Source organism: Rana temporaria, chromosome 2, assembly GCF_905171775.1.
Source record: "Rana temporaria chromosome 2, aRanTem1.1, whole genome shotgun sequence".
NCBI lineage: Eukaryota > Metazoa > Chordata > Amphibia > Anura > Ranidae > Rana > Rana temporaria.
The window spans coordinates 109,984,337-110,008,677 of record NC_053490.1 but is presented as its reverse complement, the minus strand read 5'-3'; the positions used below and the strand labels follow the sequence as shown (position 1 = coordinate 110,008,677).

The 24,341-nt window shown below is 42.1% G+C and overlaps 2 protein-coding genes across 2 annotated transcripts in view; one reads left to right on the top strand and one right to left on the bottom strand.

Annotated features, from left to right (window-relative positions):
- The window catches only part of ITGA5 (integrin subunit alpha 5), a 138,158-nt gene that overhangs the window by 109,674 nt on the left and 4,143 nt on the right, over positions 1-24,341 (top strand). Inside the window, exons 21-29 of the mRNA XM_040340756.1 lie at positions 1,298-1,390; positions 4,475-4,554; positions 5,952-6,032; positions 10,254-10,359; positions 10,485-10,643; positions 10,735-10,824; positions 12,081-12,197; positions 12,972-13,073; positions 22,639-22,761. Of these exons, the coding sequence (XP_040196690.1) occupies positions 1,298-1,390; positions 4,475-4,554; positions 5,952-6,032; positions 10,254-10,359; positions 10,485-10,643; positions 10,735-10,824; positions 12,081-12,197; positions 12,972-13,073; positions 22,639-22,761 (951 nt within the window). The remainder of the gene's footprint in view (positions 1-1,297; positions 1,391-4,474; positions 4,555-5,951; positions 6,033-10,253; positions 10,360-10,484; positions 10,644-10,734; positions 10,825-12,080; positions 12,198-12,971; positions 13,074-22,638; positions 22,762-24,341) is intronic.
- On the bottom strand, positions 14,204-18,219 carry LOC120929369. The gene has a single exon (XM_040340755.1). The coding sequence runs from the start codon at positions 17,721-17,723 to the stop codon at positions 14,634-14,636; it is 3,090 nt and encodes a 1,029-aa protein (XP_040196689.1). The 5' UTR covers positions 17,724-18,219; the 3' UTR covers positions 14,204-14,633.

Genomic DNA, 24,341 nt, shown 5'->3' with positions numbered 1-24,341 from the left:
ATCTATAGTGGGGCTTCTTGAGTTCGACTGCAAAAGTGGAAATACTTTGACAGAGCTTTCCATATGTTTTAGTAAACCTTAAACTTAAGTGGCATCGGAAGGGTAATAACATGGTGTCATTACTACTGTAGTTTGAAACGGTAGTTTTGCCGTTTCAATGTAGACCAGTGTTATCCATACAGCTGTACCTAGCAGTAAGCATGCCCATATTGTGGTCCCTGCAGCAGGTATGTTTCAACTGACATGGCCTTTTTCCTCTAGCCCCTCACCTCCCTACCCCTAGGCTTGTGTTGACAACTCCTCACTGGGGCAGCGTTCGCCACTCCCCCCTGCATACCCTTCCGCTCAACCACCACTCCCCCCTGCATACCCTTCCGCTCAACCACCACTCCCCCCTGCATACCCTTCCGCTCAACCACCACTCCCCCCTGCATACCCTTCCGCTCAACCACCACCCCCCCCTGCATACCCTTCCGCTCAACCACCACTCCCCCTGCATACCCTTCCGCTCAACCACCACTCCCCCCTGCATACCCTTCCGCTCAACCACCACTCCCCCCTGCATACCCTTCCGCTCAACCACCACTGCCCCCTGCATACCCTTCCGCTCACCACCACTCCCCCCTGCATACCCTTCCGCTCACCACCACTCCCCCCTGCATACCCTTCCGCTCACCACCACTCCCCCCTGCATACCCTTCCGCTCACCACCACTCCCCCCCTGCATACCCTTCCGCTTACCACCACTCCCCCCCTGCATACCCTTCCGCTTACCACCACTCCCCCCCTGCATACCCTTCCGCTCACCACCACTCCCCCCCTGCATACCATTCCGCTCACCACCACTCCCCCCTGCATACCCTTCCGCTCACCACCACTCCCCCCTGCATACCCTTCCGCTCACCACCACTCCCCCCTGCATACCCTTCCGCTCACCACCACCCCCCCCTGCATACCCTTCCGCTCACCACCACTCCCCCCTGCATACCCTTCCGCTCACCACCACTCCCCCCTGCATACCCTTCCGCTCACCACCACTCCCCCCTGCATACCCTTCCGCTCACCACCACTCCCCCCTGCATACCCTTATCCTCTGTCACTAAAGTGCCTGCACTCCCCATTTTACCACATGCTAAAAACTGCACTGCCCCCCCCCCAGCTCTCAATACTGCCCTGAACCCCATCCTTCTACTGCTATGCACTTGCTGCCACTGCAGTGACACATCCTTGCAGTGTGTGTGTGTGTTTTTCTTTTATCTTTTCATGTTCTCTACGTTAACGTTTTTCTTTTCTACAGAACCTCTCTTCTTGGTCTTGTCGCTATGAAGTTCAGAATGAGACCCGCTTGGTCATTTGTGACCTTGGAAACCCCATGAAATCTATGACCAGTGTAAGTTTACCTATCTATTTAGTATTTATGGCTACCTAATTTCATATTTACGACTTTCAACCAGCAGATGGTTAAGGCAATATTTCACAAAGCCAAAATACTTCTTCCAGAAGCCTGTCTTTGCCTATCAAGCTGCATACTGATTTTCAGGCAGTGATGCGTAAACTTTGCCCCAGCACTAGTACAAAGTCCATAAGTTTGACAGCTTACATCAGCAAGTTTGAAGGAATGTGATCTGCTTTTTGACAGGACCTTTTCTTTTTCTAATCTCTGCCCCCATATCACACTAAAGCATTTTCGAAATATGGGAGCAGTGTACATTTTCAAATTACAATAAAAAAAGTGTGAGTTGACCATTTTTGCGATGACGCTACTTAATTTGTCACAAACTGTGATATGACCTGTATGTTTCCTTTGTGTATTCTCTATGGAGTCCTTTCGATGACTGGGTGTAGTGTTAAAGTGCATGCAATCAAAATCAGAAAGGTTACATCTTCACATTGTGATAGAACAATTTCCCATGTCTCATTTTATCTCTTCATGTATTTGTTATTGCACAGATAAACGCAAATTATAGAGCCGCTGGCAAAAACAATACAGAAAAGATTGTAAACCGCATATACAAACAGAATATTGCTGCGCTAAAATGGGAAAGCAGTAAAGTCCCAAAAATGTTAGTCCAATTAGAAGTTGTATTGTCCAATCATGAAATTAGTAGATCACTCCAAGGAGTAGACATGTGCAATTCGTTTTCCAAAATAGAATATTTCCGAATTAATGAATTTCTTCGAAAAACTAATTAATGAAAACCCTTTTTCGGAAATAATGAAGATCCAAAAGAAGAAAAATCCAAAAATCAGATTACCCGAAAATTGGAAAATCTGAAAAAACTATTACTAACTATTTAATTATAGGTGTTGGAATTTTGTTTCAAATTTGGCTGTTAGTGAACATAATGAATACAAATTTATCCGAAGTTACGAATGCCGCATGTAAACGGCTGGAACGTAACATAATAATAAAATGTTTTATTTGTTACGTTCCATTCGTTATTTCGGATAATTCATAACTTCAGATCAAGTAGTTTAACCGCAAAATTTAAAAAATAAATTCCAATACTTATTTTGAGGAAATTCAAAATGACCAAAAATAGTGAATTTTGTTTAACGAATGATCCGAGAGAAATATTTAACGAAAATTAACATTTTTAGCCAGCGCACATGTCTAACAAGGAGAATGTGAGGGATTAAGTGTTCAACACATATGAAAAAAAACACCTTAATAGTGAATATCATATAAAAAGGTGAATTACCCAGGTGCACCTCCACCCTGGCACAGTCCATGCTTGTGACATTGCCAAGAGGCTGTCAGCTTAAATCCCAGCACAGTTATTTATTGCATACATTCTAGTTTTACTGCCTCTATGTAAGTAGTTTGGTATCTCTTATTTCTAATAAATTTTATACGGTTTCACACTATGGGAGTTTCTTTGATTCATCTTGCATGATTTGTGGGCGCACCTGGGTGTTTCACCTTCCTTTTTTTTTTATATACGATATTCAAGGTGTTTTTTTCATGTATGTTGAACACTTAATCTCTACATTCATACCTGTTGATCCTGCTAGTATAATGGTGCTTAAAGTGGAGTTCCACCCAAAAGTGGAACTTCTGCTCCCCCCCACAGTGCCACATTTGGCACCTTTCAAGGAAGGAACGGGTACCTATTTTTGACAGGTCCCTGTTCCCACTTCAAGGAGATGGCACCATCCCTCACGTTCTGTCCCCCTCCTTCCTCCACCGCCGGGTCAGTTGGAAAGTGCAGCGCGATTCACACATGCGGAGTAAGAAACAGTCTGTGAAGTCGAAAGGCTTCACTGCCTTTTTTCCTTAGTGGAGATGGTGGCAGAACCTGACAGCCAATCCGAAGGTTGGCTGGGGTTGCCGACATTGTGGGCTCACTGGACAGGTAAGTCAGCAGCTACAGTATTTGTAGATCCTGACTTTCATTTTTTTCCCCAGGCTGAAATATTTAGCTAGTGACACTGTGTGATCGGGAAAAACTCAACAGGTTGGTTGTACAGAAGCTGATCAGTAGATGACTTCTGTACAACCAGCCCACAGACAGATCTAAATTCATCATGTGCCTGCCAAACCCAATGAATTTCAATCCATGTATGGCCGGCTCAGGTCTTCACCTTTGCTGTTGAAAATGAAAAAAAGTTTATTAAACAGGTGTTCTAGCCATGAATTTCTGCCGACATCTGAGAGTGCCTTTGGCGTGACTTGCATGGACTTCTGTTAAAGAAGTCTATGCAAGTCATGCCGAAGTTGCACTAATAGTAGTACAGGAACCTTTTTCTAAGTCGGAGCGGCCCAAGCCACTCATTATTAGAACGGTTCCTTTGCACTTAATGGAGTGTAACTTGTCATGCGACATGTGCGCTTAAAGAAGGAGCGCATGTCGCACCTGTGTTAACAGGGCCTAAAGGTGAAATTTCCCTAGCTTTTTATGTTTTCGGCTAAAATTTGTAAAGGGAACACTCTATTGGGGATAAAACTTTAAAGTTTTGGGTGGAGTTTTAGTTTAAAGGGGTTGTAAAGGTTTTTTATTTTCTAAATGGGTTCCTTTAAGTTGGTTCACTTACCTTTTCCTTCGATTTCCCTTCTAAATGTTTTTTTTTTCTTTGAATTTCTTACTTCCTGTTCCTCCTCAGCCTTACTGAGGAGAAAACGAAGAAAACAAAATATATAAGGGAAATTGAAGGAAAAGGTAAGTGAACCAACAATGCACTAGCTTAAAGGAACCTATTTAGAAAAAAAAAAAATTTACCTTTGCAACCCCTTTAAAATATGAATGTTACATAATCAGTTTTTCCTTTCAGCTTGGCACATTACCTAATGAAACCTAGTGGTCAATATGCAACAGTTCTATATATTTTTTTTGTTGATACATTCAGGTATTGCAATGTGTGTGTGTGTGTGTGTTTTTTTATTATTGCATTTAAAATTGTTAGTAAGCCTCCTATATACAGGTATGTTTGGTACCACATGTAATTCTCTCCTTCCTTTCCTCTTCGTCTTTAGTTGTTGGGTGGACTGAGGTTCACTGTGCCTCATTTGCGGGACACAAGTCGGAAGGTGCACTTTGAGAGTCAGATTCGCAGGTACTTGGCATCAGCTTTTAACAGTGTCCATGTTGATTTGGATTCTTTAACAGAAATTGTATTCTAGCTCGGCAGAACATCTACTGTACTAGGGAAACATTGGCATGGTATGATTATTGTTCTTTGTCAGATGATTGCATGTGGTGTTCAGTACTTTTTGAATCCACCAAAAAACATTGTTTTGCAGATGTCATGGATGAGATTGCCACCTTTTTGGGAAACCATACCAGCCTTATGATCTCTATCCTGTTAATTATATTGCCAATCAGTTAAATTTTTACCAGTTAGATGAATTAAATACCAGCCAAGTTGCAACCGTACATGGTAGACTTTTTCTATGTTGGGTGTCACACAGTGAGCACTCTGATATTGCCAGCAACATTCAAACCATGCATGCAAAATGTACCAAAATTACTGCCCACGGTGGGTCACAATGCTGGCTGAAATAACACCGGTGCTGGATGCAGGAATATAGGGTACATAAAGTAAGCTAATAATCAGGATCCCAAAGTTGTAGAAGCATGTTTCTATATTATGTAAAAGAGTTTGGTGTATTTATTTATAAAGCTGGCCATATATAACAATTATTATTATTTTTGGGGTTGTAAAGGTAAAAAAAATTCCCTAAATAGCTTCCTTTACCTTAGTGCAGTCCTCCTTCACTTACCTCATACTTCGATTTTGCTTTTAAATGTCCTTATTTCTTCTGAGAAATCCTCTCTTCCTGTTCTTCTGTCTGTAACTACACACCGTAATGTGAGGCTTTCTCCCTGGTGTGGAGGGGGGCGAGCAGGAGGGTCAGGACACATTATTTTGCAGATGGAGAAAGGAGCTGTGTGTTAGTGAGCGTCCTGACATTCCTGCTCACCCCCTCCCCCCTCAAAAGGCTTTCTCCACACCAGGGAGAAAGCCTTGCATTACTGTGTGGAGTTACAGACAGAAGAACAGGAAGTGAGGATTTCTCAGAAGAAATAAGGACATTTAAAAGCAAAATCAAAGGATGAGGTAATTGGAGGACTGCACTAAGGTAAAAAAAAGCTATTTAGGGAAATTTTTTTTTACCTTTACAGCCCCTTTTTTAATTTCCTTCAGATTTTCCATCAACTATATAGTGCAAGGGTCTGCCTGATTTCATACAAATTAAAAGTTTTAATTTTATATCATTTTGATAAATCTAAAGAAAATTGTATAATGTATTGATGGCCTAAACCTTTGAAGGTGTGCTGCCTGAACAATGCTAGTGAAACAATTGCTATACCTATGACATTTTTTTTTTTTTTCCTGAATGGTTTTACCAGTGGCTCTTATGTAGGAAACAAAATCTAACTTGCATGTGTTCTGGGTATATTGGATGCTTTATGTAGTCTAACTTGTTTGTACCATTATTCGCTTTACAGCAAAAATGTCAATAACTCCCAAAGTGAACTTGTGCAGCTAGCAATCAGTGTTGAAGCCCATACGTCTGTGACATTTTTGGGGTAAGTTTTTATGTAAAAGGTAACTCAAGTTCAGTAATTCTGACACAATTGAGGGAACAGTTCTTTTGTAGAGCAGCTTTGTTCGCTGTTTAGTTGGAAAGACATTCCAGCTAATGCCGTGTTTTCAAACTATGCAAAAGTGACAAAATCACTGCTGTAATACATGTGGTTACCTAAAGGAAACTAGAATGTGTTATACCTAGGAGCCACTTGTTACATTGTAAAAAGCTATGGATGAGCAAGCGGCTCACCACTCAACTTCCTTAATTGCAATGAAATCAAAGCTAGGTATTGACAAAGTCAATTCCCAGCTATCTGTTACAGGCTTTGTGAGAGATAACTGATCTGTAAGTTGCAAATTTAAGGAAAGAATAGATTTTATCTGTACCACCGCCCTATTCAAGCTGTCTACACACCAGTAATCAAATGTGAACAAAGATGGTCTCTTTTTTCAAATGAGCAGAGCGGGCTAGAAATACTGTCCTGCACAGGAATCCGCACTTATCTGGTTAGGGGGACCTGTGCTGAGGAAAATGTGGAGGCTACCTAAATTTCACCTGGTAAATGTGTATCTGGCTTTCAAACTTTACATAACCAACCTGAAAAAGCATGCAGATTAGAAGTCAGTGAGGTCAGATGTATTGATCTACATTCGTGTTCCTAATCATTGACTCAAAGTGCTAATGCCACTCAAACGGCATGACATTTGGGCAATTTCAGATGGAGGAGGGGGGTTATGAATGATAGCCTCCCTAGTCTTTTCAGTATAGGTTTTCTTTAAGTATGTTTTTATGATTGGTGTAGGTAAGTTTTTTTTTTTTTTTTTGGGGTAAAGTAAAAATAAACTGTAGCTCATGGGATTGGGGAAAAATCTGAGCCACCTGGATTATTTTTTATCCAGTGGTGCTTAAAAAGGTATGCAGATTTCACTTGAAAATAACGCTCGTACAATGATTGTCTGAGGTGCCATATGCAATAATTTTATAATTCAGAAGAAATCAACTTTACAGTAAACCTTTCACAAATTTGGGGAATTTAAACTTGTAATGTAAAAAAAAAAAGTGCAAAGATGTTGGCAGCTGAAGTTGGCAAATCTATATATTTTACCATATAAGGAGTTTGGTCTGGTCTTTACTCACCTCCAGAGTCTCCTTATTGATTGACGGGCACATTGACCTATTGAAGCCAGAAGGTACATTAAGGCACAATACGGTTCAGAAGGTAGGAGGGCATATAACTGTAGCTGCCACCTTCTCTAGATCTGATCATCCCAAAATGCACATTTTTCTGAAGATACCCCCTGTTGTGCATTACATCATATGATTAGTTTGCATTGTGCAAATCTGTGAAAGGCTTACTTGCAATCATTTATGTTGGCTTTGATGGCTTCTGTGCATGTTCTATGCACTATACGTCCTAAACCTCTCCTTGGAGCTAAATACAGTACATCACGTGAAATACAAAGCAGGCAAAATCAGAACAAGTGAACTTCCACATAGCAACCAATATGATTAGTTGAATAAGTAATTTAGAACTGTAAAAGATGAATCTTGCTATGACTTACTGCACTTTGTTCATTTTGGTTTGGTTGAACATGACTGGCAGAGCTTGCACTGGTTAGGATAGATTGATATTTGGTAGCATTAGCTTCTGTAGTGTGGATTTTTATTAGGTTACTCGGGTTTACTGTGAGGTGCATATTCAATGACAATAACAGTTCTTGCAAGTGTGCCTAGGCTAGAAAATATGCAATGCCTGCAGGTATATAATGGCGCTGTGTCAATATTTGGAGCAGATAATTATTGCTGTCACACCTGTGAATCATCCTGTCAGACGCTTGGAATTCGTTATCTGTCAGCCAGTGAATGATGACTACATTTAGAACACAGGAGTAGTAAATGACTAGCCCATAAACTATACCAGGATTTATTCTGAGATCAATCCTAAACCGATTTTTATACTCTACATTGATGGTCACATCTTAAGCAGGCCATAGATGGTGAACATTACTTTCCTACAACCATGGGTTGCACTATTCCCTCATCAACCCAGACAGTGCTGGCTGGAAAATCCCTCCTGCCGAGCAGTTGTCTTTTTTCCCGACAGGGGCCAGTGGAGAGAGCCAGCCCCGCTGGGAGAAGACCATGATTAGCTCAAGCAGCTATAGCATCCATTAATGATCGCAAGAGAATCCAGCAGGCTGGTTGTACCCAAGTTGGTTGATCATTCAGCCTGCCCATTAGCCGTTCAAATCTCAGCCGGTTCCTGCTGATCCGGCAGATTCAAACTGCATATGGCTGGCCTTAAAGTTGTGAGGTGTCTTATGGATTACCCATTTCCTTTTGAGAAACTGTTATTACAATTGAATGTGTATACACAAATTTATGTTTGAATAATACCCAAGTCATTTGTATCTTGAAGGAAAATCTGAGTATTTCAGATTCCCTACCAAGGTGATCTAAATTGGATCTTCTGCAGAAAATGTAAACAAGAATGGCAAATGCTAATAGATCTGCTAATTGTATGGATTGCACTTCACCAAGCTGACATCCAGATAAATCCCATGTGTAGTGAATTGACTGTTCAACTGTCTGTGAAGAAAGGGGGAACAGTGTTACAGCATTCTGCCCTAAGCTGCTCTTTATTGTGTGGAAGTTAATTCCTATGAGTCTTTCGCAGTTGCCAGTCCTCACATTGAGTTCTATTTTACACTGAGAGCCTTTTTTTTTGTCTTCATTATCAGTTATGCAAAAATGGCCAGTTTTAACTTTGTTTCTCAAACACTCCCCGTAAGCCACTGGAGTGCCACTTGTATTCATGGCTTTAACAGCAATTGTTCTTTGGCTTCCATTGTGATCTGTTTTTCTGTGAATGGTGTTAGAAGCTCACATTAACTACTTCATCACTCACTTGTCATGTCATTTATCCTTTGTATCCCTACTTAAGGTTTTAAATGCTTTTCCTTTCCCCCTGGCAATCCAGATTCAAATTACATTTGTTTTGTGTAAAGCTCAAATTAGGTTAAGTTCTGGCCCAGGGCAGGTCAGCCACTTTTAATCCACAGGACAGAACAGCACATCCTGTGCAGTATTTGCTTGGATTCAGCAAGTGATAACATTGCCCAGCAAAAAAAAAATGTAGCTTGAGTATAGCAAAGATACTGATGTTGGCTCTAAGGATAAAACGGACAATATTTGCTAAATTGGCCTTTTCAGCCTAAGTTGGCCATAAACGGGTAGTTTTTTTTTTTTTTTCGTTCAGCCACTCCACTCATCTTTAGCCAAATGTGTGGAGAGCTGGAAGGGGTTAGGATTTCTATTTCTGAAATGCTGCCTTTCTCCCCGATTTACCATAATGCTCAACCGTCAAATGACAGAAAAAGGAGAGAGTTTACCTCATTTCCTCTTCCATCTGATACCAATCAAATTGGCAGGAATCAAGGATCCATTTCCAAAAGGATACAAACACCAAGGAGTAAAAAAATGTATATGGCATTAGGCTTGAAACGCTACAAATGTATCATTATAGAAAATACGTCTGATCCATTATTTTTGGTTTACCCAATTATCCTTGCATTACTTCGATATTTCATTTTTTTTTCTAGAATACAATTATAGGTTAGACATGGAGCATAGGAAAAAATTGTTCATAGCACATTACCTGGCAAACTCGTGTTTGTTCTCATGTAGAAGGTGTCGGAAGTTTATTAAAAAAAAAAACCTGCAGCTGATTTGCATTGGGTGAAAGTGAACTTCTGAACTGGAGGGTCCAACTATAATCCCCTGGTGAACTCGGTGTTCTAATGAGTGTTTACTCCTTTTGAGTATTGTAAAGTAACAGAAATTCCTATTTAGGGGATGCCTAAAATCTGGTATCTTAGTGTAGACTTTAGGGAAAATCCGTCAATGACACAAGCAGGAAATTACATTTCTGGGGGCTTTCTGTACACCAATGGTGTACAAAAAACTTCTAGCTTGCTACATTGCATTGAATTTTACAGAAAGGTTACAGAAAGGTTACAGCACTGCTTATTAAAAAGTGAGGTATTTTTTGAAAAATAAAAAAACATTAAATTGCATCATGGCCTGTATAGCAGTCGTACAGGCTTTTTTTTTTTTATTTGCTACATTCCACAAACTTTTAAAGACCTCCTAGGTGTTGATAAGGTGGATGCAGACACTGTGCCTATCAAGAACTAAACATACTGAACTTTCATTTCAGGGTTTCAAAGCCAGACAGTGTGATATTCCCACTTGCGAACTGGAAGCAAAATAAAAATCCCACCCAAGTGGAAGATGTAGGCCCAGAGGTCAATCATGTATACGAGGTAAGAATAGGGTTTGACTTCCATTGGCTACCACCAGGGAAGTGACATTTGAAATGTTTCCACACATCTAACCTGCATACAAAGTTATCAACTAATGTGTGCGTTTTTGTTTTTTTGCTCATTAGTTGGCCAACCTTGGACCAAGCTCTATTAGCCATGGTACCCTAACTCTGATTTGCCCAAGGGTTCACAATAAAGATCAACTGATGTATGTCATGAACTACTCCGTGCAAGGATTGGGGAACTGTACAGCTAAACCAACTGTTAATCCATTTCAGCTGCAGGTGAGAAGAAATAGGAATTGTTTTTCTTTTTTTAATTGCATCGCTGCTTTCTTGTGAAGTATTCTTCATGTTTGACATATTCTCTTTGCAGTATTCAACAGTGCAAGGTTCTGCGAAGCCTGGACATCATGTAGAGCGAAGAGACACCTCCAAAATCCCTGCTAGTGGATCACATATACTGGTGAGTCTTGTTCATTTTAATACTGGTTTAAATTTGTTAAAACTGGATGGACATCTGTGGATGATATATTTTTAGATGGTGATCTTTAAAGCAACTGTCACTAGAATATATAATCCTTTTCTTCAATAGCTAAAGTGTTTGAAGAATCTTCAGCTACTTGGAAACTTTTTGGGCATGTTGAATGCCTGGTCCCTCACTGAGCACTGTGTGGTTCAATCTGCTTGGGTGAATTGAACCACAGGAACAAAAAGGAGGGGGGGAAACAAGGCATCCGATTCTCCTGAAAGTGGATGCTGTAGATTTGGCACCAACCACAGTAACCAACAAAAAAAAGCAAATCTGTTTTTTAGAAACCACACACATTACCCCAATGGACACTACTGGATCAAAGATAATGAAATGAACAATAGAAAGATTTGAGCTGGACATTTGGCATATATGGCTGGGCTGGGGGTCACACTTTTGTGAAATGTACCCATCCTGTAGCATTCCGTGAAGCTTGCTTCATCAGGCGAAGTCTGCAAAGTCCTTACTGCAACCCAGAATCATTTTATTGAATCTCCCCACCAAGAATGAGGAATGATTACTTTTTTAATGGCTTGTAGGATGTTATGTGGTTAAAATTCAGTTGCACATAGTGTTCACTGGATGTGAAACAAATCAAAAAAAAGTTTCGTATGCATATTTTTTATTTTTATTTCCATGCATCCAGCAGGCTTTAGGTCTATTTTCACCTGTTTATCTTTCCAACCTTAGCTCAGTGCCCCTAGTTGAGCCTCACATAAAGCAATGTACTCCTCTTCTCCCCTGCTGCTCAAAAACTATACTGTTAGTGAAAGCAGTCAAACAAATGCATGCCATTAAAATTTCCTTTTACAGAATATGCATTACATACATGTAAAAATGAATGTATGTTAACCACAAGCAGTCTGTGATTTTACGCTCTTGAAAGGGAACTGGTCTCCATGTAAGACACATGAGCTTGGGTTCAGACAGCAGCAGCTATTCCTTGACTCTGGGGCTGCACACTAGTATCAGGCAGTGAAGTTAACTGTTCATTGAGTCACTGCCCTGAGACTGTAGCATAGATTAAGAATAGATTGTTAACATAAAATCCTAAAAACACACCAAAAGTGGGAATACTTTCATAGAACATCTAAATTTCTTTCTTTTTTTTTGTTTTATATTGTTTTATATATGTGCTGGTAGTTTTTCATTGGTGTTTTATGTTTTGAAATATGTTGCTTGCTTTGTAGAAATGTCATCATCATGAAGATTGCTTTAACCTTAGCTGTGATGTCCTGCCACTAGAAAAACAGCAACGGGCTATTCTTAAAGTCCATTTCCGTGTATGGGGTGATACCTTTATGCAGGTAAATTGTTTTTGCTTTTTTGTTTCTGTTTTTGACATTATTTGGTTTATGCTTTAATGAAAGACTCACTGCTGTTCAAGACCGGTTATTATAGAAATGTAGTTTTAAACAGGTTGAGGCTGTGGCATGCAGGCGAATGTATGACTCTTGCGCCATCTGGTGGTCAACCTACATACAAGCTTGAAAAGTTGCTACAGCACAGCTTTTTGTATAACATTAGTAACTTTTTAATGGATCCATTTAACTTTGCTTCCAGAAATGTTAAATTAATTTTCCTTATCGGAAATTTGTTGTACATGCTGTATTTTCAATTCCGGTGTATAGACCTTTCATGTTTGTTCATTTGGTTAAAGGGGCAGTTGGGTATCTATATACAGGATAGGGAGTATGTAGACCGTTCTAAATTACGACTATATTCCTGCAGTGAATTCATCTGAAAAGTTTTTTGACCTGGATTGGTCTATTTGTTAAATCCTGACTTATCTGTCAGTAATTGCTGGCTTTTTATTTTTTTTGTGTGAAATGATTAAAACAAAATAAAAAAAAGTATTGGGCACAAAGCCTGGAGTAACAATTGCCAGAGAACGATTTCAGGAAGCATTCATATACTAAAAAAACAGAGGTTTATGTTCAATTAGATTGCAGGAATAGGTGAATTACTGGTTGTAATTGTCATTCGATATTTTAGGCTGTTGTCGTTCAGGGTTTGCTTGGTGGTGATAGTTAGTGAAAATGACATTTTGTTATTAAATCATGTAACTTTTTATTTTGCAGAAAGAGAACCAGGGTTTTGTTCTACAGTGTGAAGCAAAATATCGAATTGAACGACTTCCATACAAAATCGAACCTGCAACTTATCCCCAGGGGACACATCAGGTAAGATGATCATGAAATTGTCTTTTATGTGTGTTTATATCATCCATGTAAGGGCAGATTCACACTGTTGTAGTGTGTAACTCCCTCGTTTTGAAGTGTGTTTTACTGCATGGCAGGTTTCAAAGGGCCTGCACCCATTGTGGGCTAAGTCTACTCACCCTGCACATTGTATGTGCACATTAATGCCCAAGACCAGGCAAGGCTGCGGTTATGTGAAGATCAACATTAAGGTGGCACCCTGACTTGGAAATGAGCTGTGTACCTTGTGCAGCTGGGTAACATGCAGATTTGTTTTGTGAAACACTGTCCCATATCGGTGCCCACCTTGCCTTTTGAATGTAGCATTTAGTGGAGGACACCATTGAGCTTGTGTTACACTTTAGCAGTATAGCTTTTCCTCTGCCACCTCACTCCCTGTGGCAGAATGGGGTCCCATCATGCACTTAACTCCTCGAGCTCTCTCATACCTGTGGCAAAGTCCTATAGGGTTTCCTTCCTGTGGGGTTGGTCTTGTTTGCTTTTGGGGAATTGACCGCTAGTGATGGAGCCAAAATACTTGCCTCCTTGCTACCGGAGGACCTGCTAACCATGCCTGGTACCACTACTTGCTGTCTGGCTGCTATTGCATTCCTGCTAGTTCATGGTTACCCACAGCCAACTCCCCTTTGTGGTGACCTTCTTTTCCTTCCTCTTCACCCCTGTATGTGCTGCACGAGCCTTGTTCTTTTAGGTATGCTGTATACCTCTGTTACGGCCCCTTTGGCATCGAATAAATAACAAGAGGAGAGCTTCTGACGGGTGCAGTAGTTTTATTATTTCGGAACAAAGGTGCGTAGCAGGGTTGAATATTGTTTTCTTTATCTCCTTGAGCACCGTAAACATGAATATCGTAAGCACCATAGCACCATAGCACCGTGAAAACTGTAAATGACATATAAAACACTTATTTACAGTTGTCACCAAAAAGGGGGTTACAGGGTTAATTACAGTTGTCTGCACACACATCTAATTACATTGAACATTCAAAGAAACATGGTTACATGCATAGCGTATTTAAAACCAAACAGCATGAACAGGGTTTATCTCTAGAACATATACACCTTTATAACAATGCACACTTTTCTGCATACCTCGATCCACTTGCCAAGGGGGGTACAAACTTTAAGCTTTAGGGATTTTCTGCAGACATCTTCCATGAAATCCTATGCAGACAGCTAACATGTGGCATCTGAGATACAGGAAAAGGCTTTCTTTCTAAGACAGGAAGAAGGAGTGGTCTTGTAATCCTGCTGATCAAAACATTCCCCAGGGAACCAAAGGGAGGCAGAAATGTTCCACCCAGCAGTAAGTGCTGAACTAGATCCACAATGATAAGCGGACAGTTACACTCCCACCAAATTATGTTATGATGAACATAACCTAAAAGTCATACATAATTTACAGAACATAACCTTGGCCGCTATAAAACATGGTACATCATACACAATTTAGCTTATAGGTACCTCTGTGACTGGCTACTGTCTTGTGTGGTGGTATGCTAGTGTATCACTAAAACTGAACTTATTTGCTTTCTATGAGGACTACTAGCTTTTGAATAGGACGTTCAATAATTGAAGGTTTTGATACATAGTCCTTCTTATCTTGCAATCTTCTGTCACCTACTAACACCTTGACTCGACGAACTAGATCATCCTTTTCTATTGTAGTTTCAATTACACGTCCTAGTTGCCACTGGCATCTGGGAGACATATCATCTTTGATTATGACAATGTCATTTACTTTGAGGTTACGTCGAGGTGTGTGCCATTTCTGTCTTGTGGAAACACTCATGAGGTATTCTCTTTTCCACCGACTCCAGAATTGTTCATTGGCTTGTGATGCAAGGGTTGTAATGGGTTTGACTTTAGGATCGTCTACAATTAGTTCTGCTGAAGAGCTTGAAGATGCGTGCACTTCAGATCTCCAAAGGAAACTAGGCCCAGATAACCAACTTGAGGTGGATATATCCGCTACATGTAGACCCCTGGATGCATGGTCGGCTGGGTTTTGGGTCGTATCCACATAATGCCACTGGGTTGGATCTGTAATCTCTCTTATGAGTTGAACACGATTGGCTACAAACACGTGAAACCTTCTTGCTTCGTTATTGATATAGGCTAAGACTACTTGGGAGTCTGTCCAGAAGAACTCTTTGTCAACTTCTATTTCAAGTTCTGCCTTCAACATGACACTCAACCTTGCTGCAGTGACGGCAGCTGAGAGTTCAAGCCTTGGGATGCTCACAATCTTCGTTGGTGCAACTCTTGCCTTGGCCATTACGAAGCTGCAATGGACTTGATCTCTGTCATTTTTGTACCTAAGGTACGAACAGGCACCATATCCTATGTTGCTGGCATCGGAAAAGTGGTGTAGTTCCACTTTCATTCTGTTACCAAAGTCTGGGGGATGGTAACATCTGGGTATCTTGATTTCCCTTAAAGCTTGCAGACTACTCTTCCAAGCCTCCCACCGTGGACATAAGCTCTCAGGAAGTGCTTCATCCCAACTGATGCCTCTGCGGCAAAGCTCTTGGAGAATGCACTTGCCACTCAGTATGAAGGGGGCTATGAAGCCTAGAGGATCATAAAGGGAGGCTACGACTGACAGGATACCACGACGAGTTGAGGGTTGATGCTTTATGTCAGCACTGAAACTGAAGGTGTCGTTTTCAATTGACCACTGAATGCCAAGTACTTGTCCTTCTGTTGTTGAGTCTGGGCTAAGTTTGACAGGTACACTAGTTGTTGCTCTTTCTGACGGAGCTATACAGGACAGGACGTCCCTTTTATTAGAGTTGAACTTATGCAGTCGTAGGCCGGCATTTTTACATAATCCTTGAGTTTCGAGGATTAGATTCGAAGCTTCGCTGACTGTTGGAACGCTAGTTAGGCCGTCGTCGACATAAAAGTTCTTCTCGATGAAGGCTGATGCTGAGGGATGTTCTGACTTGTGTTGTCGTGCAAGATACTTAAGGCCGAAATTGGCACATCCTGGAGAGGAGCTGGCACCGAAAAGGTGAACTGCCATTCTGTATTCTTTCGGTTCTGTTTCCAACTGACCGTTCTCCCACCAAGGGAACCTTAAGTAATTGCGCATTTCTGAGGGGATATAGAACTGATGGAACATCTTTTCAATGTCGCATATCACAGCAACTGCTTCCTTCCTGAAGCGACAGAGGACTCCCACTAGAGAGTTTATCAGGTCGGGACCTGTCAGCAAGGTATCGTTTAGGGAGATGCCTTTGAACTTTGCTGAACAATCAAAGACAACTCTTAACTTGTCTGGCTTCTTGGGGTGATAAACCCCGTGATGTGGGATGTACCACACTGTCTCTTCCTCTGATAATGAAGGGGCTGGTTCTGCATCACCTCTTCTGATTGTTTCTTCCATGAATGCAGTGTAGTGTTCATGGTACTGTCTATTTCCCTTTAATCTTTTCTTTAGATGATGAAGTCGAATAAGGGCCAGCCTCTTATTGTTTGGTAGTGCCAGTTGACTGTTGTCTTTGAAGGGTAACGGCATCTCGTAGTGTCCATCTTTCCTTTTCATTATAGTTTCCGAGAGAAACTGCACGAAGCGAACATCATCTTGAGACACGTACTTATCTTCATAATTTCTTTCAATGAAGTCCATTTCTAAAGCCTTTAACACATCAGCGACCGGCGGCATTGGCATTTCTTTCACTGCGACTCTGTGTACGAAGCTCTGGCTACCCGGTCTATCAAGATGTGGATTTGCTGATCCTACAATGCTCCAGCCGAGCATAGTTTTTTGAGCGAAGGGTTCATTTTCGGAGCCGATAACAACCTCCAAGGGAGCCAGTGCTGATGGGCAGTCATAACCGATCAGTAGTCCTACTTCGCAATCTTGAAGTGGCTGTAACTTGTTTGCCAAGTGTTTGAGGTGTGACCACTGGAGTGCAGTCTCCTTAGTGGGGATGTGAGACTTATCTACTGGAATGAAATCTCTTGTATAGGCTTGACGGAGTTGGACTTGAACTTTGGAGTTGAAGCCACGCACTTGCAGACCGTGAGCAATTTGGCTTGAAATAACTGTGTCAACCGCTGTCATTGTGCTGAGCCTTAGCTGTAATGGCTTGGTGCTCACACTTAACTTCGATACCAGGTCTGCCAGAATAAAGGTTGAATCACTCTGTGTGTCAAGTAAGGCATAAGTGAGGATTTCCCTCTGAGGCTCCGTAGTAGCTGACAACAGAACTGGAACAATGCAGGATGTGGCAGACGTATGTCTTGTCAAAGTATGGGACATAACTTTGGGAACGTTGTCGTTTGCCTTATTTCTCATGCCTACTGAATCATCGTTTGATGCCTTGACAGGCTCAGTGTCTCTCTGTATGTGCAAACAGGTTGGATGACGTCGACTGCATATGCTACACGTGTGTCTTCCTTTGCAGTCTTTTGTAGTGTGGCCCTTTCTTAAGCAACCAAAACAGAGATGGTTTTCGTGAATAAAGGCCCTCTTTTCATCGATGGTCTTTGCCGCAAAAGTCAGACATTTAGCGACACCGTGTGTTTCGTCTTTGCAGACTAGGCAAGGTGGTTTCGGTCTTGAAGCTGAGATATTTGGAACGTTGAAGGTAGAGGGCTTCATTTGAGTGCTTGTGTTGAGCGCCTTGGCTCTCTTGGGAATTCTCTCATCTGTAGTCTTGGTACTGAGGAGAAAAGGAGAGGCAATGGGGTTGCATGCAATCTTAGCTTCCCTTTGCAGGAACTCTGTGAAACGAGCAAAGGTTGGGTATTCTTGGGACTTGTCCAGCTCGTCCACGGCGATGCGACTCCATCTGCGCACGATCCATTCAGGCAGTTTCTTGAGAAGCTTGTGGTTTTCTTCACAATCATTTAGAATAGCTAGGCCTTTAACATGAGGAATGGCCTCCACACAACCTTGAAGGAAATCTGCAAACTCTCCTAATGCTACAGGGTCATTTGCTGATATCTTTGGCCATTTAGCCAACCTTTCTCTGAAGGCTCTTTGCACTATGAATGGACCTCCATACCTGTCCTGTAGGATTCCCCAAGCACCTAGATAGGCATCTTCTGAATTTCGGTAGAAGAACCCTTCCACTGCCTTACGAGCTTCACCACCGAGATACTTCTTCAAGTACAGCATTTTTTCGCACACAGGGAGTGGTTTCTGATCAATCAGCGCCATAAAGGATATCTTCCAATCTATGAACTTCAAAGGATCACCTGTGAATACAGTTGGTTCAGGTATAGGGAGACGGTTGGAGATAAGCAGACTTGCAAGTCCTGGGGTTAGACTAACTTCTTCATTTGGTCTTGACACCCCAAGTGGTGTATTTGAAGGTTGAAATGGCACAGCCTTTGGATTCAATGAGTTTCGTGGTTCATTATTTTGGCAGAGGTATTGCACATTGTGGTCTGTCTCCTGTTCGTAAATATCAAGACTATCGTAAGCGGTGTAGGCTTTCACTCTTGCTGCAGCTACCTTGACTTCATTTTCTGCTTGTAGCTGTTGTAGTCTTGTCTTTTCCTCATCCAACTTCAGTTTAATTTCTGCCTCTAGTTTGTTCAGCTTAGCTTGCTCCTCGCGCATCTGTTGCGTCGCCTTTGCCTGTTCTATTTTGGCTGCAAGATCTGCTTCTGCGTCAGCGCGTTTGCTAGATCTGGAAGTGGCTCTTGAGCTTGCGTTGGAGTCTGGTAATGACTCTGAGAGGACAGTTTCTGTTTCTGAGTTTCCAAAGACTGACTCATGCTCTTCTTTATTAAGCACCATCCTCACCCTTTCCTTCTCAAGTTGATCGTTAAAGATTTCATCTACATTCTCTAGCCGCTTGCTGATGAGGTTGCAGATTTCAGCCGTTAACGCGGTGCATGCATCCATTTTCTTAACAACGTACGGGGTAGTGGAATTATTTCGGCACATGGACTCATACTGTTGGTGCACTAACGCTTCTTTGGCTTTAATCTCTTTCAATCTTGTATTAAAGTCTTCAGTTGAGCAGAAACCTTTTAACTTTGTCCTACATTCCTTTGCTAGCTCCTTCCAAGAGTTGCACACCTTGTTGAATGCCTTTTCATTTTTCTTAACTGTTTCTTCGTGCATTTCTTTGCCCTTTTCTGTTAGGCTTCGCTCTCTAGAGCTGGATCGTACCTGTTGTGACTCTGTGGGTTTGTCTGTTTCTTCAGCAGGTGACAACATTTTGTTCTAGTGTGCCTTTGCCTTTCAAGTGTGAGTGTGCCTGAAACCTAACTTGAATGAGTGTTGGCTCAAACTTGCTACTAAGGGCTACGACAGATAACAGGTGTTCACACTTGTAACTAAAGATTAGCAAACAATGCATACAGTACTACAAAATGTTTTAAACGAATATACTGCTGACACTTTCTAACCAGACAATTAACCCTTTACGTAAATAACTGCAGTTTAGTGGATTAGGAACTTGGACGATAGCGTTGCTTTAAATCTGACACTAGGCCTCTAAACACGAATATAATAACTTGATCACTGGTTTAGCAAAATATTAACTATTTGGCTCGCATAGTAATTAAGGGCGGCTTCCGGATCACGTATAAAGAGCCCGCTATATTTAAAAGTCCACGTGACACGTTTACTTTTTTAGCCAAGTCTCTGTTGCCAAGATGGCGTCCGCACGTGTCTTGCGAGGCGTTGGGAAGCCTTTACTCACAGTTCGATGAAGACAGCGACGCAGCTGGTGATGTCGAGTCTCCACCGCAGCGACGAGTTTTCACTGTTACGGCCCCTTTGGCATCGAATAAATAACAAGAGGAGAGCTTCTGACGGGTGCAGTAGTTTTATTATTTCGGAACAAAGGTGCGTAGCAGGGTTGAATATTGTTTTCTTTATCTCCTTGAGCACCGTAAACATGAATATCGTAAGCACCATAGCACCATAGCACCGTGAAAACTGTAAATGACATATAAAACACTTATTTACAGTTGTCACCAAAAAGGGGGTTACAGGGTTAATTACAGTTGTCTGCACACACATCTAATTACATTGAACATTCAAAGAAACATGGTTACATGCATAGCGTATTTAAAACCAAACAGCATGAACAGGGTTTATCTCTAGAACATATACACCTTTATAACAATGCACACTTTTCTGCATACCTCGATCCACTTGCCAAGGGGGGTACAAACTTTAAGCTTTAGGGATTTTCTGCAGACATCTTCCATGAAATCCTATGCAGACAGCTAACATGTGGCATCTGAGATACAGGAAAAGGCTTTCTTTCTAAGACAGGAAGAAGGAGTGGTCTTGTAATCCTGCTGATCAAAACATTCCCCAGGGAACCAAAGGGAGGCAGAAATGTTCCACCCAGCAGTAAGTGCTGAACTAGATCCACAATGATAAGCGGACAGTTACAACCTCCATGCACCCCTTTGAATATCTTCAAACCAGGCATGAAACAATTAAGACTTTACTGAACATACTGGCAATACAGTCTAGCAGTATAATGCACATTCAGCAATGTTGCCTCCTAACTAACAGGAGGCTGCCCAGTGCATCCTAACGCAGGTGTTATCACTAGATGGGGCCTTGTGGGTTGCTGTTGGCTACATCTTTTTTTCTTGCCTTGCTTCCCATCCAGACCACAGCAAATAAAGCCCCCTAAAGGCTTCCCCCTTTTTAATATCAACACTGGGTGAAGGGCAGAGCCCAGAAAAATGCTGATTGGGTTTAACCCCTTCCCTTCTGGGCAGTTTTTGAAACAAACTCAAATACCTGCAAATACCTGTTTACACCTTTATGAATGCAGCACAACACTGCACATGGTGCATTGCGTTAAAACTCAGATCCATTGTGGTGTGTAGGAAGTGTCATTCAAAAAACTGTTTTACTGCAACGAAGAGATGTAAATCATTTCTAAGATGTTCTATCGCATTCCATGGATATGACGGGTTCAGACTTGATATCTAATGAAAGCCATCACTAGAGTTAAAGTGTTTGCCTAAAAAAATAAACATCCTGTTCCTTTTAAAGCATGTTATACAGCACAGTGCTTGTGCGGCCATTTGGCCCCCTGTATCACCTGAAATACCTGGCTGATCCTGCCTGGCTATGCCCTCCCCTATGTAAACTGACCACGGTGTATGATGGCTGCTGAGCCCTGACACCGTGGTTAGTTTATGCGCCTCCGTCATTCGCTCTCTCTCCTCTGTCCTCTCCCCCCTCTCTTCCTGCCTGTCAGCTCTGTGTCCATGCCCGTCCCCTCCGCCCCTGCTTCTCAAATTACTGTACATTTTTTTACATCATTCTCTGTTTATCAATGTAATGTGCTCCTGTGTCTGTGCCTTATAAAAATAATACAGTATTATACCGGTTTACAGAGTGTCAATCAGCGCTCACCTCCTTCCTCCTCCCCTCCTGCCATGCCCGCTGCAGCTGTCGGGCCAAGAGGAGAGAGTCAGCACGATCATGTGAGCGCTGATCGGCGCTCTGTAAGCAGGTATATACTGCATTATTTTAAGGTCACCCATGCTCTGCCCCTTTTTGACAATGTCATGAAGGGAAGGGGCGAACTTTATGGGCACATTAACATCTTTATGCCACACTGCATCTATATGGGCGTAACAGCAGCTATATGGGCATAAAGATGCTATTGTGTCCAAATAACTTCTATTTCGTCCATATAACTCCAGTCCTGTTGTGGCCATACAATGTTAGTGCTGTCTGTCTCCTATTTTGCCCACACTGCCCAGTGACCTGCAGTGCTGCTGTGAATCCCATGGTTCTGCGTCTACCAGTACTCAGAGACAAGGAGGCGGAGTGATATCTGGCTTCCCCCAGCACAGTCCTCTCTATTTTCTCTTCTCTTGTGTCACTCAAATCCTCTGCTTTTCCCATGTTTCAGGCTCTCTCCCCCCCAGCAGAATGCATGCATGCTGGGGGCCGTAGCTTTCTGCCTCCAAATACTGGGGCTGCCAGTCTTCTGGGACTACATGATCCATGATGTTCCCCCGACCCCAGTCTTTTCTGATTGGCCCTCCGTTGTGGCCAATGGGGTAAGAAACTGAGCAGGCTGGAAGCTGGACGACATCGCTGCGCACATGATTAGAGCTGCTCTCTCTCTGCTGACAGGGGAAAGGGGAGGGGACGAGCAGGAGAGATACAATGACCCCTCTCCTCTGTCACAGTACTGCTGTAGAGTTCTCTGGCAAAAGAAGTAGAAAATATCCCACTGTCACCACTTTACTGATAAAAGGTGGAGGGTGTCCTCGTCGGCACACAACTGCTGGCTGGTGTTACCCGCAGCTCCATAGCGACGCCACTGTAGGGATGGTCTGTGTCAGTCAGATGTCACGGTCAGAGAGGAGCAGACTCGGGAAAGTCTGCAGCAGACCCTGCAAGCAAGGACCACACACCTTCCCCCTCCTTTGCAGACGCCCATAGTGTTCACCAGCTGCATCAAGGAAATATTGTAGGCCTTCTTGTTTTCTGTCTAACATAATTTCAAAGCAATGACACTGCCCTATGTTCAAATAATTTATCTGTAATAACATTTTTTGTCTTTTAGGTCAACACAACTATCCATTGGCTAAAGCCAGAGAGTAGTTATGGGGTTCCACTGTGGATAATAATACTGGCTATTTTAATTGGTCTCTTGCTGCTTGCATTACTCATCTATGTTCTCTATAAGGTGAGTTTTGTTGGGAGAACTATGCCTTCTCTCTACAAATTGCTTTATGCATTGCATATGTTTTTATACATTTTATTTTTCTTGCTATAACCCATGGAAACAATTGTTTGCTTTTAACAGTCTGTATTTAAGTGAAACTCTGCTCTTTCCTCTGTAGTTCAATATTGTGCAGAGATGAGGATTTCTCTGTTGCCCCAAAATTATTCACCCACCTGTTGTTTTTTTGTCACACTCGGAGTTCTCCTTTTGCATTATCTTGCGCCATCATAAAGGGAAGCAGTTTTTTTTTTTTTTTTTTGCTATACAAGAAATAATTTGAATACTAGTAAAAGGATTTACAAGAATGAAGCAGAAGCTGCTTGTTTTCAGTTGGACATTGATGGCTGAGGCTCAATTTTTTTTTTTTATATGGGGGAGGCAGCAAACAAACCTGGGACAACCCCCCCCCCCCCCCCCACAGTGCTCTGCGTTCAGGACCCACTCCTTTTGAAATCCAATGCGTCCGCCACCCTGCATAGAGATTAAGGTTCGAGCACATGTATTGGGGGGGCATTGCCCCTATATGAGCGGCCACCACTGGAATTGGACAAGTCACTGCTCAAATTCATTCACTCGCACGTGTAATGTTCAGCATGATCTATTGAGCTCTGTAAGCAAGCTTTTTAGGAGGCACTACACATGAAACTAGAAATGCAAAAATTACCCAAAGGGTATACTCGCACTAGGTACAATTGCCTTGTGTCGTGCCTGTCTCCAGCCTGCCTGTGCTCACTTTATGCCATGCCCAAGCATGCTTCCTACATTCTCACTGTGATGGGCTCTACCACCCTTGGATCATCTATACCATTACTACCCGAGTGGGCACAAATTGATGTAATCTTTTCCAGCTGAGTTTTGTTCTTGGGCACAGTTACCGATTGCACAGATGCATACCATCCAAGAGACATGTGAGTGATCACACTAGTCAAACAAACTGGACTTTGGGTGTCAAACCTGCTTGGGCATCTTGCGTAAACCAAGGCTTTCTTGATAGCATCATGGGCCCCTGGGCAAAGTAATGCTCTGGGGTATCTATCAGCCTGTGCCAATTTACGCACCTTCTATTAAGAATTATAGAAGTATAAATAGTTGAAAAAATTTAACATAATACAATTTATTTTAAACAATAAGAAAACGTGCCATAAATCAGACTAATCAACACAAAGGGCACAGTACAGTCAGGAGGGAAGAATAATGGGATCAGGAGGACACAGTACAGTTTATGGGATGCTGGCTGGGACAGGTTAGTAGAAAGTGTGACTATCCCGGCAAGTATTGTGCAAGATCATGGGGCCCCCATGCACCTGGGGCCCATGCATTAAGACAGCCCTGGTGTAAACACTAGTGTGAGTACACCCTTAAGCTTTGCCTTTAACCACTTCAGCTCTGGGAAATTTTACCCCCTTCTTGACCAGGCCTTTTTTTGCTATTTAGCACTGCACCATTTTAACTATTAACTATGGTATATGTATTGACATTTTTATTTAGTTTTCTTATACTACTTGTGGCAGTAGTCAGTGACTTGTATTGGGACTGCGATA

What these genes read in the sequence shown, in the direction of transcription:
- LOC120929369 (XM_040340755.1), bottom strand. Translation starts at nt 17,723, where the DNA reads ATGAAGCCCTCTACCTTCAACGTTCCAAATATCTCAGCTTCAAGACCG.